The sequence below is a fragment of the Ambystoma mexicanum genome, chromosome 9 (genome assembly GCF_040938575.1).
Source record: "Ambystoma mexicanum isolate Mex_15411 chromosome 9, UKY_AmexF1_1, whole genome shotgun sequence".
Lineage (NCBI taxonomy): Eukaryota > Metazoa > Chordata > Amphibia > Caudata > Ambystomatidae > Ambystoma > Ambystoma mexicanum.
In genome coordinates, this window is record NC_090931.1 from 1,498,146,390 (window position 1) to 1,498,166,622 (window position 20,233).

The 20,233-nt window shown below is 41.2% G+C and overlaps 1 protein-coding gene across 2 annotated transcripts in view; it reads right to left on the bottom strand.

The window, feature by feature from the left end:
* Positions 1-7,708: 7,708 nt before the first annotated feature.
* The window catches only part of LOC138489306 (zinc finger protein 84-like), a 35,926-nt gene continuing 23,401 nt past the window's right edge, over positions 7,709-20,233 (bottom strand). Inside the window, exons 1-2 of one of the 2 annotated variants that reach the window (XM_069617007.1) lie at positions 16,563-16,686; positions 7,709-14,590 (exon numbers count right to left, since the gene is read on the bottom strand). In XM_069617007.1, the coding sequence (XP_069473108.1) occupies positions 12,916-13,908 (993 nt within the window). In that variant the 5' untranslated portion in view covers positions 13,909-14,590; positions 16,563-16,686 and the 3' untranslated portion in view covers positions 7,709-12,915. Of the gene's footprint in view, positions 14,591-16,562; positions 16,687-20,233 lie in introns of those variants that run through there. The other variant, XM_069617006.1, reaches the window with a different exon arrangement.

Consider the following 20,233-nt stretch of genomic DNA (forward strand, 5'->3'; position numbering starts at 1 on the left):
AATAATATATTTTTCCATTGTTTTCTTTTATATGGATCAAGTGCGTGCAGCGCTTGTGAGTCTGATGGGACTCTCTCTGACAACACGACATCAGTGAGCTATTTGTACTCCGACGATAGGTAAGCCCTATCTCAAGGCGGATGTAAATTAAGTCAAAATAGCAAATGAAAATTAACCTAACTCGAGCTTATGTCTATTATATCTTCTTTCTTTCCCCCTTTATTTATCACAATGTTTCCCCTCCCTTCCTCCTCCCTCCACGATATTCTCCTATGTCCGATCACCCCAACTGGGTGCCATGATGGAATGTTTAATTTATTTCATAATGGATTTACACTTGATTTGTTTTAATTGTTATTATGTGGATACAAACTTGTGATTCTGTCTACACTCGATTTGTTTTAATTGTGATTGTGTGGTAACTAACTTGTGATTTTTTTGGTTTTTTGTAAAAAACGTATGCTTGATAATATGATTGATATGAATACTGAATCTGTCCTACTGACATACCATAACAATTATGTTTATTATTTTTTACTATCTTGTACATAGTCTATTAAACAATCTATGCCCAGATTTAAAAAAGGCACATGTTGGGTGCCGAAACACGTGTCATCCTTATGGGCGATCAAATAAATAAATATATGATGAACTAAGAGAAAATGGTGTTGGTTGATACCGAACTCCCTGTGGCGCAGTAATAGATGAGTGCAGAAACCACCTTTATCCTTGTTGGTGATGCTCAACCTCTCAGCCGCCTTCGACGCGGTGGACCATCAGAAATTGTTGTCTCGATTAGTATCAGTGGAAGGAGTATCTGCCCATGCTCTACAGTGGTTTGGATAGTTTCTCTCTAGTCGAGTGCAGCGAGTTAAACTTGAAGGTCACCTGTGTGATGCACTATCTTTGAATTGCAGAGTTGCTCAGGGATCTTCTCTATCCCTTCTTCTGTTTAACCTCTATCTTCAGCCTTGAATGGGTATCTTCAGGAAGTTTGAATTTTCATGAATATGCTGATGATACAAAAATGTATGTTACAATTAATGAGACTTATGAGTCACTACACAAGGTAGTACAATGCCTAGAAGAGGTAGGTCATTGGATGTCGATAAATCGACTCCAGTTGAACTCCACTAAAACACAAGTGATTCTGCTTGGGCCAAAACATCTCGTAGCAGATAAATCTAAATGTCCGCCGCCCTCCCCCCGCCCCTGCTTCCTTGGTTCCCAGCTGACATTTGCTTCAAAGATTAAAAACTTGCAGTGTATTTGGCCTTCTAATCTTGGTAGTGAACAACAGAATGGGGCAAATGAGAAGGCTGCGTTTTTCTCACTTTGCGTTTTTAGCCGTGTCCTTCCTTCGTGTCATGCCGCTGTGCTAGGATCCTTGATTAACTTGAGACTAGATTATGGCAATTGCAAAAAGGGGCCAAGGACGTGAGGCGAACAGCTGCTCAATTTGAGTTCTGAAGCCATTTTATGAAAGAAATAATCGGGTTGGCAAAACTCCTCTCTATCCCTAAACTATCACACAGTTCCCTGCCTAACACAAACTAACATACGAGTCTAATTTAAAATAGTCCTATACCTCCTACTAATTCAAAATACACTCAGGAAAATGGCATTCAACATAAAACATACAGTGTATCACCAACAGTTCCCCTTCCACAAGATTCAATAACTAAAGAGAACAAATGAAAGTTCACCTCCAGCTCAAAAAGTCAAATGAATGATTTCCTTATATTCCCCAAAGTCAAAATTCCAAATGTTGGGGAAAGGCAACGGTTCTTTTCTTTAGGCAATTTTCAGTTTCTAGAATATTCGTCCTTAGCGTTTTCAAACAACAAAAACACAGTCGGGATGGTTTTCTAAAGAATAAGTGTCTTCAGATTTTCCAAACAACAAAAAAAACACATTCAGGATGGACTCCCCTCATAACAGTTTCATCACAATAGCAATGTTCTCTTCTCTTCTAATACAAGTTGTATCCTGTTTTGCAGACTTCTGTCCGATCCACTAACCAACAGAAGTCCCTTGCCCTAGTCCACTCGCCTGCTAGGACTGATCTCCTATATCTACTAACATGCACTTTCAAAACCAAATAGCTGGTACCCCGCTTTTCTTCTTCATGATAAACTTAAACGGAAGCGCGCTCCCCTTCCCCAACTGAGCCCTTCTCTTTGGCTTGCTCCACTTCTCTCCTATCCCTACGGCGTACTTCAATTCAAATACTGCTTCCCATATTGCTTCAAGGTAGAAGGAATGCTTTCTACATGCCGCACAACCCGCTTTCTCAGCTTAATCAGTTCACCTTCAATGATTTACAGCAACATAGTTCACACGCAGGTTAAGTTCTGTTTGCAAGACTTTTCAATTGGGTGAACAAAGGTTTGCTACTTTTGAAGCGCTTGTGAGTTACTTTTCTTAAATTGAAAGTGTCCACCAATGTTTCCTTGGTTACAGTTGCAGCCAGCGTTCGCGCTCACGAGCAAAGCGGTTCCGTGTCGGTTTCTGCTCCTGCTTCCGCGACAGTGGCTAGTTCTGCAGTGTTCCTGTCCTCAAAGTGGCTTCCACTCTGGCCCTCAGACACTCCGGGGCATAGGCTACCCTCTGAGGCAATGGGCAGTTTTCCACTTCGGTTTGGAATGCGTTTCTTACAGCACGTCTTCCCACTGTTCCAAGACCCAGCCTCACATGGCACTCAGTCTCGGCACACTCTCCTCTCCTTGTATCTGGGCAGCCTAACCTCATCTCTTGCACCGAACCATACTCCTGCCATGACAAATTCCCCCTTCAATTCTACCGCTTCACACTCAACGCTGGTACACCTCTTCTTGCACCCTAGAGCCCCTTTCACCTCCAAAGTCACTGAGCAACTCTTTCAGGATTTTCAGGACCGGCCAAACTGAGCAGCCTTTGCTATACGGGGCACCCTCTCCAGCACCACTCTCTATATCCCATCTCTGTTCCTTGGGGTGGTCTCGGCGTCATACTTAGTAGACCTTGGTTTGACACAGTTTCCAAAGCTACCATCTCTCCCCTCCTCCTGTTCAGCCTCAGCTGATTGTTCAAACGACCTGGCCTGCGGTCTTTCCTCCCTCTTTTCTATTGAGAGCCTGTGCTTTTTAAAGTCCTTCCTCAATCCCAGGTGTGGGTCATAAGATCCACCTTTCTTCTCACTACGGCAACCTAACTCATGAACCCTCTTCCTCGTCACAGTACAAAGGGATTTCTGGGATTTGTAGCCCAAAAACCAGACATGGGTTTATTTCAAGATTTGAGCTGTACAACATCTTATTAATAGTGTAGGTTTTTTACGGAGGTTGTTTTCCCAGTTTCCCTGTCTCAATTTGTCCCTCATGTGATTCGTGCGTACAATGCCCTCCCCAGGAATCGAATCAGGGAGTGTTTGACGTGCCTTGACCACAGGAAAGGAATCTGCGATCTGGGTTTTTGTACAAATAGAGTCCAATTCGTCACACAATGCACTACTGGCTGGGATTCCTGACCAACAAATGTCCCGTCTTCAGTGGGCACAGAACGCTCCCAAAACAGCGACGATTTCACCCCTCAGAAGATCTCTTCATTGGCTCCCCGTCAAGCAGGGGATCGAATTTAAGACAGTTTTTATTTATTTAATTTATTTATTTGAATGTATAAAGCGCACATCGTCCCGGAGGCATTGTGGCGCTGTTACAGAATACTTGCTTGGTACAGGAACACATTGAACAGGAACACTAGTACACAGAATAGCGATATCAGTATATTATGCATGTTCAGTTAGTTACATAAGAACAGCATGGGAGTTCTTTGTAGTTAGAGCGAGAAGACAGGCTTAATTGAACAGGTCAGTTTCCAGCATTTTGCGGAAGACGGTGTAGGATTTTTTCTTTTTAGTGCTGTGGGCAAGGCATTCCAGTTTTTGCCTGACATTTAACGCTATTCATAGTCTAGCCTCGCGCTATATTTCCGAAATACTGACGCGTCATGAGCCAAGTCATAGCTTGCAATCTCCATTGGATATTAGCAGCATTACACAGTATTTGCGGTTCCGGAAGACATTGAAGACCTTTTTGTTTCAATAGTTTTATGTTCCTTGTACATGTTTTACCAGCTTTTGTTATTCTTGTACTTCATGATTTTGGCCTTAATTGAACACACCTGCACTTAGAGGCAGTTTGTTCTGCCTTATGCGCGTAATAAATGCAAAATAAAATAAAACTGCAATGGATTACTATTGGTTTATTGGGGCAAGGATGAAGAATGTGGAGGTAAGCACAACCGATGTCCATTGGGGTACTGGGAAGAAGGAGATGGGTGTATTGCAACAGATTACTATTGGGCTACTAGGATGAGAAAGAGTGATGTGGAATTAATGGAGTATTGGGACAAGGAAGAGGAAGCTGGGGTAATAGTAGGGATTGGTATTGAGTTACTGGGACGCGGAAGAAGGAGGGAAGGATATGCAACAGATTACTGAGGTGGTACTAGAGGAGGAACCAGGAGAGGTGGGGTAACAGAGAGATCTTCATTGCGGACGTGCCTTCACAGTTATGTCATGCGAAAAGCTTATCCAGCCTCAAGCCTACAATATGGTAACACTCTCTTACAAGCATTACCTCTCCTGCACCAACCCCTGCCACCAACATCTCAGCACTCTGCTCTACTGTCATCCCAAACCAGGTCTTTTGGTCCACCTCCACTCACTCCCGCCCACACTCTGCTGCCATTGATTCCCTTTACATACCGTTTGTTTCCCGATTCCAACCTCATCCCTTTTCCATTGGCTCCCACACAAACCTGACTCTAGGAACCAATCCAGACCCGCATTTCCCCCAGGTGTTGGGATGCAACTGTCAGAGGCTGTAAACCCCCATTTTAGCTCCACCCCTTTCTCCAGCATGGGCCTAGCAACAGTCTCTGATGATTTTACTGCTTCTCTGGCATGCTGTGGTGTAACAGTTCATTTTCATTTCGTTTTGATGTGGTGAGTTGTTTGCCTATCTGGTGTGCTGGATGCGGTTTCCTTGACTGACAGTTTCACAGTCCGTCTTAGTTGCAGTGTTTTTGCTTTTCCTTTTTGTCTGGTTGTTGCACTGCCGTTTCAGTGCATGCTGAGTCTTGCGGTCCTGTAACAGACAAAAAATAACTCTGGCCAGAAACAGTACTGGAAGGCAGCAAGTGATAGAAACCAGTACTGTTACCGTTAATCACATTCATAGCACACATAGGGCAGGGGCACAATACACCACTGTCAAGGATAAGGCGTTCTATGAAACTACTAAGGTGGTGATTTGGTACAGTATAAAAGCAAAGTAAGAAATTACCCACGCGCACCGTTCTCCACATGCATACATCGCACCATTTCTTAGTAGCCAAGTGTCAATGATAACTAGCCGACAGATGTGGTGAATGCAAATTCTGAGGCCTCATTCCTAAACGCTCCAATATAATATGCCATTATATTACAACATAAGAACACATGAAGCGTCCCATGATATGTACTGTGCTCGATCGTGGAACAGGCTTGCGAAACAAAGGGAGTCATCAGACTCTCATGCTTGTAGACCTGTTTGTTCCTGAGCACGTAAATCTCCATTGACTTGTACCAGTCACTTGTGTCCATGGGGATCAAGAGGTTTATGCCAAGCTTCGGTCCAGTTTCTCCGTCAGCCCAGAAGTGTACCAGGCTGAGGTTGGGGTCCTCTCCAATCTCCCTAAAAAACAATCATCCTAGGAATGCATTTACCAAAGGTCAACTAGTGCTTTAGATGATCCCAGAGCAAGGAGGTTTTAGAGCCAAAGGAAGATCTGCTTGATTGCACAGGACCACCCATTCTGAGTTGGGCATGGCCTTAGGGGTTTCTGGCAGGTGATGGCTCCTATATAGAGAAAACAAGCCTACCTAGAACTAAAGTTCAAGAGTGGTCATTGGTACGACAGGGATAGGTGAGTTCCTACCTGGCTTTGGGGATAGTCAGTGGCTGACCAAGGCGGATGGGTGCCCCCCCCCCCCTTGCAGTGTGATGATGGGGAGTGGCATGAGGATTCGCTGGTCACCACCATTCTTCAAGTCTCGACGCACGAACACCAGAAAAGGTACTGGCCATTTAAGTAAAACTGAATGTAGGTTGAAAAATCATACCTTGGAACTTTCTGATGCTGTGTGTGGACGCTGTAATATGGGTCACGCGACTTCGACAACTGTTTCCAAAGCTCCCAATGCAGTATTAATCAGATGCTCACTGCGTGCATAGGGAGAGCATGAGTAGACACAGCATTGCTTCTAGATAGGCACACATGCACACAGAAACAGTTAAGCAATCTATATTGGCGTTATGGGCTTTTAGAGTCTAGGTTTGCATTTGGGCGACAAAACACAGTCAGTCGTCCTGCACACCTAAAACTAGCCAAACACTAAAGTTTAACCCCCAGCAGACACCAATAAATAATTACAGCTGTAGATAATTTCCCTGAGCCTTTCCCGCCCAAGGGTAGGAAGTACTATGAGATGAAAAGTCCTTAGAGCGACAGTGTTGTGATGGTTTGGCGATGGGGGCACTAGGGGTTTAGAGTAACTTGGAGAGCATACCACAGGGTTAAAAGGGGAGCTTTGAGGAAGGAGATGGTGTTAGAGTGTAGAATGCATGTTTTTCTGGAGGGTGCATGTCATCAGCAGATGGAAGTACAGCCTGAGGCAGAGGAGATTAGAAGGCATCACCAGGAGGTGGAAGGAGTACAGGTTGAGGTGGAGGAAGTGAAAAAGTGTCATCATGAGGAGGAAGCAGTTCTGGAGGAGGTTAAGAATTATCAGGAGGAGATAGGAATACAAGTTAAGGAGGAGGTGCAGAAATATTTGGAAACTAAGGAGGAAAAGAACTCTAAAGAGAAAGTTAGCAAGTGTAGAAAGACACGAGAAAAAAGCATACCATGTCCACGACAGGGGGGTAGCCCTGATCTAAAGGAGCAACACCAAAGTGTCAGAGGGAACAAGCCCTTAGTGTGGGGTTGAGGAGCAACAGGTGAAATGCAGGAGTACAGTTTCTGAAAATGAGGCCAGAGAGAAGAAAAACCAGAAGGCTAAGACACGGAGGTGGTAGCAAAACAACAGATTGCCTGTGGAAACTGGAGGGAAAACCCTGTTTGTCTCCAGTTGGGAAAATGTGAAACAATCCAACTCTATCTGAACCTGTTGGTGGTCTTCAGTGACCAAGACATTATTGCCAGTGACCATGAGTGTTGCTGGGGAGAGCCCGCTAATCTTATTGAACTAATGTATTGGCAATTGAACTCAATTGTAAATAAGCTATCCTGGCTATTTGGTGAGATCAGGTTCGTACCCTCCCGTATGTGATAAAACATAGAGAACAGTTGAAAGGCCCTTTTACAGATGGGAAAAGAATTATACTTTTCCATGTTAGTTCTTGGTTTTCTTTTTTTGCGCTACTTCCAAGAAAGGAAGGAGGAACCCTAACAACCAAGAGTTGGTCACGAGAGAATGGCAGGGTAGGAACAGGGTCACGGGGCATTGAAACATTCCCCTACCTCCGTTTATTATTTTTGTCCAAAATTATAAGTTACAAAAATAAATTAGCAGTTTATACCCCCAAACAGGTGGGAAGCAATTTGTTGATACCTGCCCACGTTGTGACAGACCCACAGACTCAACACAAAAGAAAACCTATAATAATTAAAACAGTTAAAACAATTGTGAGATTAAACCACATAATAGTGTTTAATAGCTGAATCAGGAATTTATAGTCATGTTCAATGTAATTTAACCGGAAACTGATATAGGCCATTTTCCTCCGTTTTTCAACTGTGATCGGTCGTGTTGTTGGACTTTCTCGAATTTGAATGCAGATTATTTTTTTTCCATTTTGGATATACATTTTTTGGGATGCCTTTGGATTCTTTGTTTGTGGATTTTTTCGGAACTCGCCTGGATTTTCTTCAATGGATTTTGCGATAGGTCCCGTTTTCTTTTTACTTTCATGGATTTCAATTCAGATTTTGTCGTTGTTGGATTGGATTAACAGTTTTTGGATGTTCCTGGATGCCTTTTTGTGGATTTTTTGGTACTTTGCTGGATAGTCTCTGGATTAATATTGTTCGCATTTTGACGGATTACCTCGACTTTGCTGAACTGTTTACAATGGAATTTTTCAGCCTGGAAGTCTACATTGGTTCTTTTTGGTGTAAAGTTTCTTCATTTTTCTACCATAAAGTCGTTTTTTCTTCTCTCCATTTTAGTACTTCAAGTTAAATGCCACACTTTGTAGACACAACATTGCTTCCAATTTTTCTAAATTATGCAGTTACTTTAATCTACTGGCTGCATCTCTGTTTTTCTTTCTGTGTATTCCAGTTTTCTTTCCTGATACTGCTTGTGCAATGGGTAATTCCAGAAATGCTTGTTCACTTCTCAAATGTTTTATGAAGCTCCATAGTGTTGGATTGTGCTAAATGTGTGTTGTAGACCATTGTGCCAGCCTTCCATTTAATTATTTGTTTTTGGGTTGTCTTCAATACTTGCTAAATAGCAATTCCAAATGTTTTTTTGATATCAAGGCTTTCTTCTCTCTCCATTTCTTGTTAGCACACCAATCCAATGTGTGTCCAAGTAATCTAGCAATGGCTCAAATAATTCCTCATGTGTCTTGAAATAGTCTGTATTAGCTCCTCGTAATATTCTTCTACTTTTTGTTCAGAAACAAAATGCTAGTGAAAATAGTAACTTTATATTGAATTCAAACTCTGTCTCCTCTGCATAGCGTGCTTGTAGACCACTTGTTTGGATTTTTCTCCATATAGCAGGAGTACAGTGGAAAAAACCACCCTGTATTTTTGTATGTTCAAAATGTTCACACACTTTATTTGCTGAATTACAAAATCCATTATGTTTGTCTCTGGTTGGATGGGTGAAATTGCATTCTTTATGTACTTGTTCGGTGTATGTTGTGCAACTTTTTGTTGCCATTAAACAGTATACTAACGGAAATAGATTGTTGTTGATGTACCCTTGTATAGAATAAAACTGCCTGAATGGTTTTGGGCACACTTTGAAAGTTCCATCAACCTTCCATTATTTTTGAATTTTTTAAATAATTCAATCCATGTTCCGTTCCAAAAACGATAAGCCTACCTTCCTTTTTTTATGATCATATAGTATAAATGCTTCCCTTTTCTCTGTAAACTGTAATTCGATTGGTATTTATATTTCTTCAAACGACTATGGATTCAGAGATAGATTTTCTTTTTTATGTCTTTGACTGCATATTCTCCTCTGAAGTAATTTAACATTTGGCATTTGCCCCGTTATGTGAAATGGTACACTTTTATATATTTCTCCAACGATGGAGCCACTTGCTACTTCATTATTGTGTCCTGCCATTTCTTTTATTTCTGCTTTCTTTTTTTATGACTACTTTAATTCCATCTGGAATGCGATTATGTTCGCCTTCATTTATTAATTCAGTTCCCTTTGTTATGGCTCTACCACGACAGCTGTGACTAAAGTAGTATGAACATTTCCAGTATGTACATTCATCCTTTTCTCTCCCTATATTGAGCACATATCCGTGTAATATAAACTGTATTTTTCCTTTTTAGTAAATTCAAATCTCTTTCTTCCATTATTTATCCTGTGAACCTAAAACATACATTAAAAAGTGTTCATTTTATCCTATATTTTTCTTGTCTTCTTCATAAAATGTTCTCGCATTGTTTTTCTCTTGTTTTCTGATGTATTTATTGTTCCGTCAATCATTTACTCTTTCCTTTCATCCGTCTCACTAATCTATCTCTATTGCAGTTACCGGAGTCTGTCAACCGTTTCCGAAACCATACTTCTGTGTTTATCACTTCACTTCTGTATGTAGGTTCTTTTTTTCTATCTAACTGCATTCATTTAGTTATTGCTGTAAATCTTTGTTTCATATTCATTATTTCTTACATTTAGATTGGCTTCTATTAACTTCGATATTATTTCATTTGTTGTTTCATTTTCGTTAATTATTATATTCATTATTTTATATTCAATAAAATCACATGTAACCCATTTCAACTTGTAGAGCAGCTCCAGTCCCATTACCGAAGATTCATATGGGTGGCAAGGCCTGGGCAAGCTGACATGAGTGTCCTGCTGTTGAGCTACATGTCCACTAACTTAATGGGACCTAGAATTCACCCACCCACGCTCTGAGATTGGGAGACACTGTGGGAAAACCATGAGTCGTGCTTTTCAAGCCCCAACATCTGAAGGAAGACTGCTCAATATTGGAAAATGATATCCATCAAGCGCCTCTTTTCTACATCAGAAAAGGGTAGACAGTTAAGTTTGCCATGAGGAAATGTAAATTTTTTTTTAAACAAATAATAAATAAATAAGGTTATTAAACAAAACTACATGCCAGAGTCCTCCAGCCTCTAAACACTGTAGTGAAAGGTAAACATTACCAAATGCAATAGTACTCAATTTACTGACCTTGGAAGGATGATGTACTGAGTCAACGCTGGCAGGATTGAAACCTGTGGCCATACCATGCAACACCGATTTCCTGAAGTCAGTGCTAAACTTAATGAGCTATTTTACCAACAAAATATTCTTGGTATTGGTTGTGTGGCGGGTTTCGCTTTTTTAATCAAGCAAAGTGTTAGTATAGGCCTAATAACCTTTATATCCTGCCCATAAAGAGCAGATACCACTAGCTTTTTGGGGTTCATCAGTTCTCTGGAGTTGTGAGTCACAGGTGCAATTGCTCAGCAGATTAAGTGCTCTCCCAAACAGAAACGGAAGCTTCCTGAACTAGTCCTTGGATTTTCACATTTAGAATGAGTCTGGCCTTTCCCATAGGATTTTGGGGTCCAGATATATTGTATAGGGTCATATTTTTCTGAGATGCATGTGGCTGAGATTGTGGCTTAATTCAGCATTAACCAGTCACTGGTTCTGTAAGATTTTATTGTAATGCCATTTTGTTCCATTGCAGTGATGTGATAAACTCTCTATGCATATGTATCTTGTCCACCCTATTTCAATTATTGGGTTATAGTTTGAAGGTCGGCAGGGATACTGAGTAGTAGATTTAAGGAGGAAGTGCCATGTTCTGATTTGGTGAGATGCCATGTTCTTCTTGTTAGCCAAGTTCATGGTGATCCAGGCTGCATGTGCAGATCTGTTGTGCACCCAGCCAGGTCCTCTTGCATAGCAGCTTATTGTTTCAGCTGCTTTCTAGTTCTAGACACTTCTCGCTTTTCAGGTATGTCTTCTGTTGTATTTCTGACAAATTTGAACTGAATACACTTTCTTTCATTAGAAGTAATAACTTAGTTTGCTGATTACGTTATAGAGGTTTTGCATATTTTTATCCCAAAGTACGCCTAATTTCTTTTCTTTCTTGTCTACTCTTTCATGAAATATTTCCTTGATTTCTTTACTGTGTCACTGTTGGCATTCGGTACACTGGTATGGCTTGTCCCACATGCGCCTTCTCTCATATTGAAAAAGACCGATTTCTCAAACGTGTGCACTGATATTTTCTTTCTGGGTCAGTGTCTTTGGAATTCATGTGGGTTTTCCAGGAAAATTTAGCTAGGTTTCTGGACTGCTAGCCTTCTGGGCACGTGTATGCCTTTTTTACTTGCATGCATTTTCTCATGCTTCGTTAGCAAGGTTTTCTGACATTCCATGCACCGATAAAGACCTCCTCCATGTGAGCTTTCTCATGTAGAATTAGAATATTATGAAAGCTTACTAACATTCATGACAAGTTAAACTGATGTACACAGAGGCTTTTCTAACAGTCTGTAATGAGAAGAAAGTAATGGGAGGGTGGAGCAGAGAAGACAGTGAAGGAGGGACCTAAAGAAAGGTGGTCAGGTGCCTCTTTATTTGGAAGTCTCGGCAGACAGATTTGTGGCAAGGTTGTCAGCTGAAAGGGAGGATGAAGCATAAACTGGAGATTTCCTGGAGGCTTGTAGGGAGATGGGAGGGGAGAGAAGGCACAATTAGTGTGGTATGAGGACTTGGTAGAGCATAGGGCAGTGGCGAGTATTGAGTGATTCCTTGTAGGAAGAAAGTAGGGTATAGCAACAGGTTTACTCCATTAATGTAGGTAACAATGCATTATGTGCCTGATGCTCCCAGGGTTCAGGCATGACCAGGAGAGTGATCATCACACACAGCAATCAGTGCTGATCGGAAATGTAGGAAGGCCTTTTCAACTGAGCGAGCCAGAGAAGCCTTGAAGAGAAGACCTGACTTAGTCGAGATATTGTATCAAAGGGTCCGGTTTGAATTTATGTTTGACGATACAAGAGGTGAAGTAGAAAGAGAGTGGCGTGAGAATAGAGACAGACAAATGGATAAGGGAGTCGTCAGATGAAGAAGAATTGGTGCAGGTGAAACTAGAATTTAGGGAAGCAATGAAAATGGGATCAAGCCAGTTACCAGTATTGTGTGTGCTGTGTAAGCTAGATTTAAGGGGCAGTTAGAGAGTGATTGAAAAGAGTGGGGTCATGAGCTTTGTCAAGTTCAGGAGGCTTAACATTCACATGAGCCTGGCAGGAACCTCAGTGTGAAGGCATTAAAGTAATAGATCCAGGTCGGAGTAGAAGGAGCTAAGAGTGTCACAGACTGGTTGATTATATCAGGGTTATCTTTCTTGTTATGTTTTACAGCGTTTTCACATATATTTCTCTAAAATATGTCCAATTTATTTTCTCTTCCATGTGTATTTTTGTGTGTAATGTTAGCATGGTTTCTGAACTGAAGCTCCTCTGACACTTAGTGCCCTGTAGGCCAAAGTTTCATCTTGTGTTGAAAAAGACAGATGCATTAAACAAAACATTTGTGACATTCATAGCCCAGATAAACCTATTCTCAGGTCTGTATTCTCTCATGGCAAGTTAGAGCTATTTGTTCGCTGAATCTTTTCTGCCACTCCGAACACTTCTAGGTTTTTGGTTTCTGTGTTTTTGCTCATGTCGAGTTAGGTGAATTTTCTGACTGAAGCTTGTCTGACATGCAGTGCACTGATAAGGTTTTTGTCCTGTGTGTGTTCTCTCATGGCAAGTTAGAGTTGCCTTATTAAGGAATCGCCTCTGGCATTCAGTGCACTGATAATGTTTTTCTCCTGTGTGAGTTCTCACGTGGTAACTTAGAGTTGTTTTCTGACTGAAGCTCTTCGGGCACTCATTGCACCGATAAGGTTTTTCTCCAGTGTGAATTCTCTCATGTTGAGTTAGAACAATTTTCTGACTGAAGCTTCTCTGACATTCAGAGCACTGATAAGGTTTTTCTCCAGTATGTGTTCTTTCATGGCATTTGAGGAAATGTTTATGACGGAATCGTTTTGGACATTCCGTGCACTGATAGGGTTGTTCTCCAGTGTGCATTCTCTCATGGGCTGTAAGATTGCTTTTCTTACTGAATTTCTTTGGACAATTTGTACATGGATAGGGTGTTTCTCCTGTGTGGGTTCTCTCATGCTCAATAAGATTTCTTTTTAGACTGAAGCCTTTCTCGCATTCAGAGCACTGATATGGGTTTATGCCAGTGTGAGTTATTTCATGTATAACAAGGTCTGTTTTAATTCTGAAGCATTTTTGACAGTCAGTGCATACATATGGTTTTTCTCCCGTGTGCATTCTCTCATGAATAGAAAGATACTGTTTTGTACTGAATCTTTTCTGACATTCCGTGCACTGATAGAGTTTTTCTCCTGTGTGTATTCTCTCATGGGCTGTAAGATTGCTTTTCTTTTTGAATTTTTTCTGACAATTAGTACAAGCATAGGATGTTTCTCCTGTGTGAGTTCTCTCGTGCTGAATAAGGATGATTTTTAGACTGAAGCATTTCTGACATTCAGAGCACTGATATTGTTTTTCTGGAGTTAGGACCTCCATGCCTGGCTTTGCTATGGATACACACCAATTGTGAGAACTAAACTCATTGGAGAGTGAAGGCGCACATGGACAATTCTTGGATTTAATCTCTCCAGTTAGGTTGTAAGTGCACTTATTGATACTTGCATTATACAAAGATAACTTCTCTCGGATTTCCTGTGTGGTCGCCTTTATGGATAGCCTCAACAAATGTCCACATATTCATTACTTGATTAATCATATGGTGCCCATGATGGATGGGTGATGCTATCCTCCCATGTGGGCTTTCTCATGTCAAGTAGTTTTTGATGAGTTTCTGATTAATGCAGCCAAAATATTTCTCCCATGGATCCTTCTTTTTCATTTATAACGGAGGTGTATCATTCTTCATATGGTTTATATCCCCTAGGAGTTCCTGAATGCAAAGACATGATTAGCACTTACATGGTTTCATTCCCCTAATACTTCTGACTTGTATATGTTCGATCATTCCTTGTTGAAAGCTTAATTCAACGTATTATGGAATTCTGCAAGAATCAAGGCTTTGCATTTTCAAGCAGTCGCATCCTCAGTTCATTATGATATCTGGCCTCCGATATTCTTTTGGGATCTCTTCAGCTTAGTCACTTTCTTCCAGCAATATCTTTTTAGGGTGGGCATAATGTACGCATTACTTGATTATCTTCTTGTCTTTTATGATGTTCTATGAAAACACAATTAAGAGTTATTTTTCTACATGTACATCTGCACTTAAATTTAAGAATTAAAAACCAGCATTGTGTAAATTAGTACAGACAGTGAAAATCAGGGCTACTTTTGTGACAAAGTGGGTAAGGTTTGGAGCAATGTAAGGACAGAGCTCTTGTAATCAGAAAAAGGAAAAGTGGACTGAAAAAACGGATTATCAAGCAGTAGAAATAAACAGTCACGCTTACTCTGTGACAACGTAAGAAAAATAACAGCCAACAAGTGTTATTAAATGAATCCTCTGTTATTCATTTAAAAATGGTATGTCTAACTGTGTCTCCCCACTCCCATCAACTCTCACAGAGCTCCCTGACATGCAGCACCACAAGCATTCCTGCAGGCAAGATGAGATTAAGCTTAAGGTACTGTGACAAAGTCCAATGTCTGGGTGTTTGATCAAATAGAGGGGTGATCAAGGAAGACAAATACCGTCTGACACAGCATTTTGATGGGCCTTGGGTGGTATGGTGAGGATACCCTACCCACCTAACCTAGTCGCATTTGCACAGTAGAGTATTGCCACATTGGCAACCTGCACTTACCGCCCCAGGTGAGATGTGTTACCCCAGAGAGGAGAGAAATCCACTAAGCGTGAGTTAAACCCGTTTCCTAAACAGGAGACCTTGTGGGCCCTTTTAGAATAGTGACACAGTGTCCCATTCACTTCAACTGGATATTTATCTCCATGTCCCGGGAGGGACATCAAATGTCTTGAGCAGTAGCCAAAATGGGCGGATGAATGAGAATGCAACATGCATTTAGGCTGCAGAGCCGGCAGTGAGAGAACGAGGTGAAGCTGCACAGCCAGCGGGTGAGGCTTCGCTCAGCCACTTTAGTATTCATGACTCAGCCTGGCCACAAGGGAGAGGAGACAGGCCTGAATAGAAACCACGAGGAAGGAAACAGTGTTAGAGTTTTAAGAGCTGTAAGCAGAGAGTGCCAAGATGGCTAGAGTTCAGCAGGTTGGAGTGGAAGGAGGGGAGAAGGTGGAGAATGTAGGAAAGAGGGATACAGAGGCAGTGATGGGAGGAACATCAGAGAGTGAGGAGAAGGTTGGAAGAAGTTCAGTAGAGGCAAAGAGGAACATAGGAGAGTGAGCAAAAGGTTGGGTGAAGTACAGAGGAGATAAGAATCCAAGTCTCATGCAAAAGTGCAAAAAAGGCGTTATACACGCAGTGGCGAAAAAAAAGCCTACATAATTCTTTATCACTTCATATATGTTATGTACAAGCATGTTATTGTGCACATTAAAACCAATATTACAACAAACATGCAACCAAAATTAGTAATGTATCAAAAAGAAAAATGTATACATCTATCTTTATGGATTGTTCAATAATCTTATTGTATAGAAATAGTCAAAATGAACAATAAAAAAATATCCTTTAAGAACATTCATAGGATCTGCATAATCTGTGTTTACGTGGTTTCTTCTTGACCCCAATGTGCGTGCTGATCTGTTGAAATATTGTTAGCTGGGTTGGTTTGGTTTTTTACTTCTATGTGGCGTGAGATATTTTGTTTTCTTGCAACATTTACTGTTCTCTTTTTTGTGATAATTTTCCCTTGCAATATTTTTCTGTAGCAGTTGCTTTCCATTATCAGGAAACGTTATATGTTCCTTGATGGAATTTGTGGTACGTATGGAATGCTATTTATTTGCAGAGGGAGTTCTATTTTTATGTTTTGTTATTGTCAGTACTCACCAAGGATAACAACGAGAGACATGTTGTAGCTCCGGTATACTTGCAATCCCAAACCCCAAAAGGCAGGGTCTCCTCATTGAGGGTGACCTTCCTTTTGATATACCTCTCTGTTCATTAAAATAAACACCACCAGGTATGAGCTAGGCTGTGGAGAGAGGGGCAGGTCTTAATACTGATACTGTACAATTGGTATGAAACGCATATAACAACGTCAGCACTAACCTGGTATAGCTTGGGACTCAACCGAAATACCAAGGTGGCGGAAAAAAGGCTCTGTTCTCACTATAGACAAAAAGGGAGAGATAGTATTAAACTAGCAGAATGGTTAATGGAGGTATAGTTCCTAAAGAGTGAAGTCTTACCTATGTAAATAGGGAGAGATGCTCAGAAACTGTTGAGAGGCAAAGGTAACAGTACCAAGTAATCCACAAAAAGACGAGAACGGAGCAGGGAAAAGGGTAGAATGATTAGTAGGGACCTAATACCAGAATGGAACACACTAACAACGGGTTGGTGCATAGATATAGATGAAACAGCAGAGCGTCCCTATGTCCAGTGCACTACACTGCTTTCCAGGAAAAGGCAGTCAAGTATCAATCCCACAGGTTTCACAAACCAGAAGTCACGATACACATAGGGCAATCCAAGAGACAAAAAAAGATTTGTTACCGGGAGATCAGATGTAGCAGAATAAGGAAAGTCGGGATCCTAAGGCAGTCTGTAATGTAGAAACAGGTTCAAGGCAAGATCAAGACTAGAGACTTAGGAAACAGGACAATGCGGGTACTTACTAAAATCAGAAGCGTCTGTGCCATTGTGAGGCTCTTCTTTATGAAGATGAGGGAGAGCGCGCAGCGTGTTGACACTGCGTCCCACGTCGGGTATCCATAGTGACCCTTGTTGTTGTCCGAAGAGGAAGCACGGCCGGTGAGATGTGACCCTATGTACGTAGCATGTGCCTGGGCGCCACGGCATCCGCCAAGGGCATAGAAAAGCAGAAGCTGTGACACAGTGTTTACATATTGGGAGCTTGCCATGGGGCACAATCATGACAGTTATAGTGTTTGAATTGTTTAAATCACACAGACCAGAAAGAAAGACTCTCATAGCTGATAGGAGTTCTGATTCAACACAAACAAATGAAATATATATGCGTAAAGAAAAGCACAAATGTACTCTTTTTTATATTTAAAAAACAATACATAGGTAACTAAAGTCTTAAAGTGTTCTTGTAGAATGGAGACCACTCTAGACACACGTTTTCTTTTCTTTGAATTGGCCCTGTGAATTAATACATAGCTGTATCTGTTGCCTGTCCGTAAAACAAAACCATCATCTATACATTGTTTCCAGGTTGAGGAAAGGATTGGTACCTGCATATATAATTTTAGTCTCAAAGCTTTCGACATAAAGATTAGCCATACTAGGTGCTACAGTAGAACTCATTGTGGTTCCTTCTGCCTGGTGGTATAATTTGTCCGAAAATTGGAAGACGTTGTTAATGAGGATGAGGTTTTTGGAGTCAACAAATATTGTCTTTATTGTGTAGAATTAGTCGAGAAATAAGGCTACGTTTCTGCGAGTCAAGTGATCATATGTATTAGAGACGTCATCCCCGGAAGAAAATCATACTGTAATTAAACTTTCTCACCTGAAGAATGTCCAGCATATAGAGCCATATGAACAGAAACGTATGTAGTGAATGTCTAACAGTACATATGGCTGTTTAGGTAGAGGATAATTTGCGCAACATCTGTGGAGTTGCAACCAGAGAGACTACACACAAATGAATGTTTGCTGATCACTGTGTATTAATTGATAGGGCACATTGAAAGAAATTAAAAAAGATAAACATGTGGGTATATAGTGGTTTATCTTATACAAGAACAATTTTAAGACTATTCACTATTTGTAAATGGGTATGTCACATGTGTTGGTTCTCTTTTTTTAACTATGCATAGAACACATTTATATATATTTTTTTTTATCTACATATTTTTTCCGTAGTTCGTGTTGACTCATAACTTCTCATCAGCTCGGAAAGTCTTTCCTGCTGGTCTTTGTGTGTGATTTATTTATTGTACATTCTAGTTGTGACCAGGTGATTTGTAGTACTGGAAGACCTTTCTTGTTATATAGTATTTGTATTTATTCATTTTTCTCCTTTTTTTCATTTTGGTTCAATAGTTTTTACACATGCTAAAGCAGCAGGAGTAAGTAGGCGTCCCTGCCATTAGTAGCTAGCAGGGCATCATCAATCACTTGAAGAGCTCCCTTCTCTCGAACAAGCTGCAATCAAAAAAACAAGCCCGGCAGATTCTCAAAAGGTCATCGTGGAATATATGAGCCTGCAACAGAAGGGCTACTGCCTTTATAATAATGTAACAGTTTGCTGACTTAGTATTCTTGTAGACAGCCCCGCTTATAAGCACTGCGATAATCTGTGTTATTACTCACCCATGGTACTGAATTTATCGACCTCTGAATGATGAAGGCCTGAGTCAGTTCAACAGGGGTTCCAGACCCATGTCCCACATCACTGCCCTGTTCCTGAGTTGTTAAAGTTGCTGGTGCAGTCTCCTGGACCCCTGTACTAACAGGGCTTTGGATCTCGAAGGTTGGGATTTGTAGAGCGGTCAGGGGACGGACGGTTGAGAAAGCCACTTTCTGCCTATATCTGGCAATGAGGCATACCATCTAGTGTTAAATTAAAGCTGAACAGCAGCCCATTGAATTAATTTACATTTGCATACGTCTCTCCATCTGTGGGCGTGGCAAGGGGCCTCACATTTGCACTTCAGAGGCACAGTGAATTCTTGTGAAGGCTCCATTTCCGCATTTAAAGGAAAAAAGCAAACCAGAAAAAACAGGAAGGTAGCTTAGGCTTTGGAGAGGATGATGAACCACCCATCACTGAGGCAAAGAGGGAAGAAGAACCTACTAACCTTCCCGATCTAGCCTCGGCCCAGCAAAATGATCCAGCACTTGTAGAGGCTTTCTTACAAGTGATTCCTGAGAGAGGAGGACTAGAAAAGGGGAGCCCCTTTTTCTTCCTGAAAAAGAGTTTTCTATATAGAAAGGAAACCTCCCGAGAAGTCCTAAGTAAAACTCAATTATTAATCCCCAAAGCCCATCGTAAGATTGTGCTAGAGACTGCACATTCTCATTTGACAGGGGGCCATTTATGACAGTTTAAAATCCAAGCTCACATCAGTGGGAAATTCTACTGGCCAGGTATCAATGCTGACATAAAGAACTTCATCCAGACATGTGAAATATGCCAGAAAACCAGTCCAGATATTCCCTTACCTGCCCCTCTAAACCCCTTACCAATCATAGAAGTAGCTTTCTCCTGAATTGGGATGGATATCATTGGACTATTGCAAACCTCTAGATTGTGTAATAAATATGTTCTCATAATCATCGATTATGCTACCCAAGACCCGGAGGCGTTCCCCATGCAGAACAATACAACCCAGCAAACCTTAACACCTACTACCATTCTTTTCTAGGGTTGGTGTCCCCAAGGAAATTCTAACAGATCAGGGATCCAATTATATGAGCAAACTCATGGGTGAAGAAGTCAAGGAATTACTACATATTTCCACCTTAAGAACCTCAGTATACCACACCCAAATGAACGGATTGGTAGAGAGATTTACCAAAACCCTTAAAATGATTTTGAGTAAATTGGTAGATAAGGATATAAGGACTGGGATAGCATCATCCCGTGGGCCCAATTTGCAGAAAGAAATACCCCTCATGCATCAACTGGCTGCTCTCCTTTTGAACTACTTTACGGTAGTAAACCAAGAGATGTCTTAGACATGCTCCATGAGACCTGGGAAGAGGCACCTATTCCCCTCTCACAAACAGCTACCCGATTGCGAGAG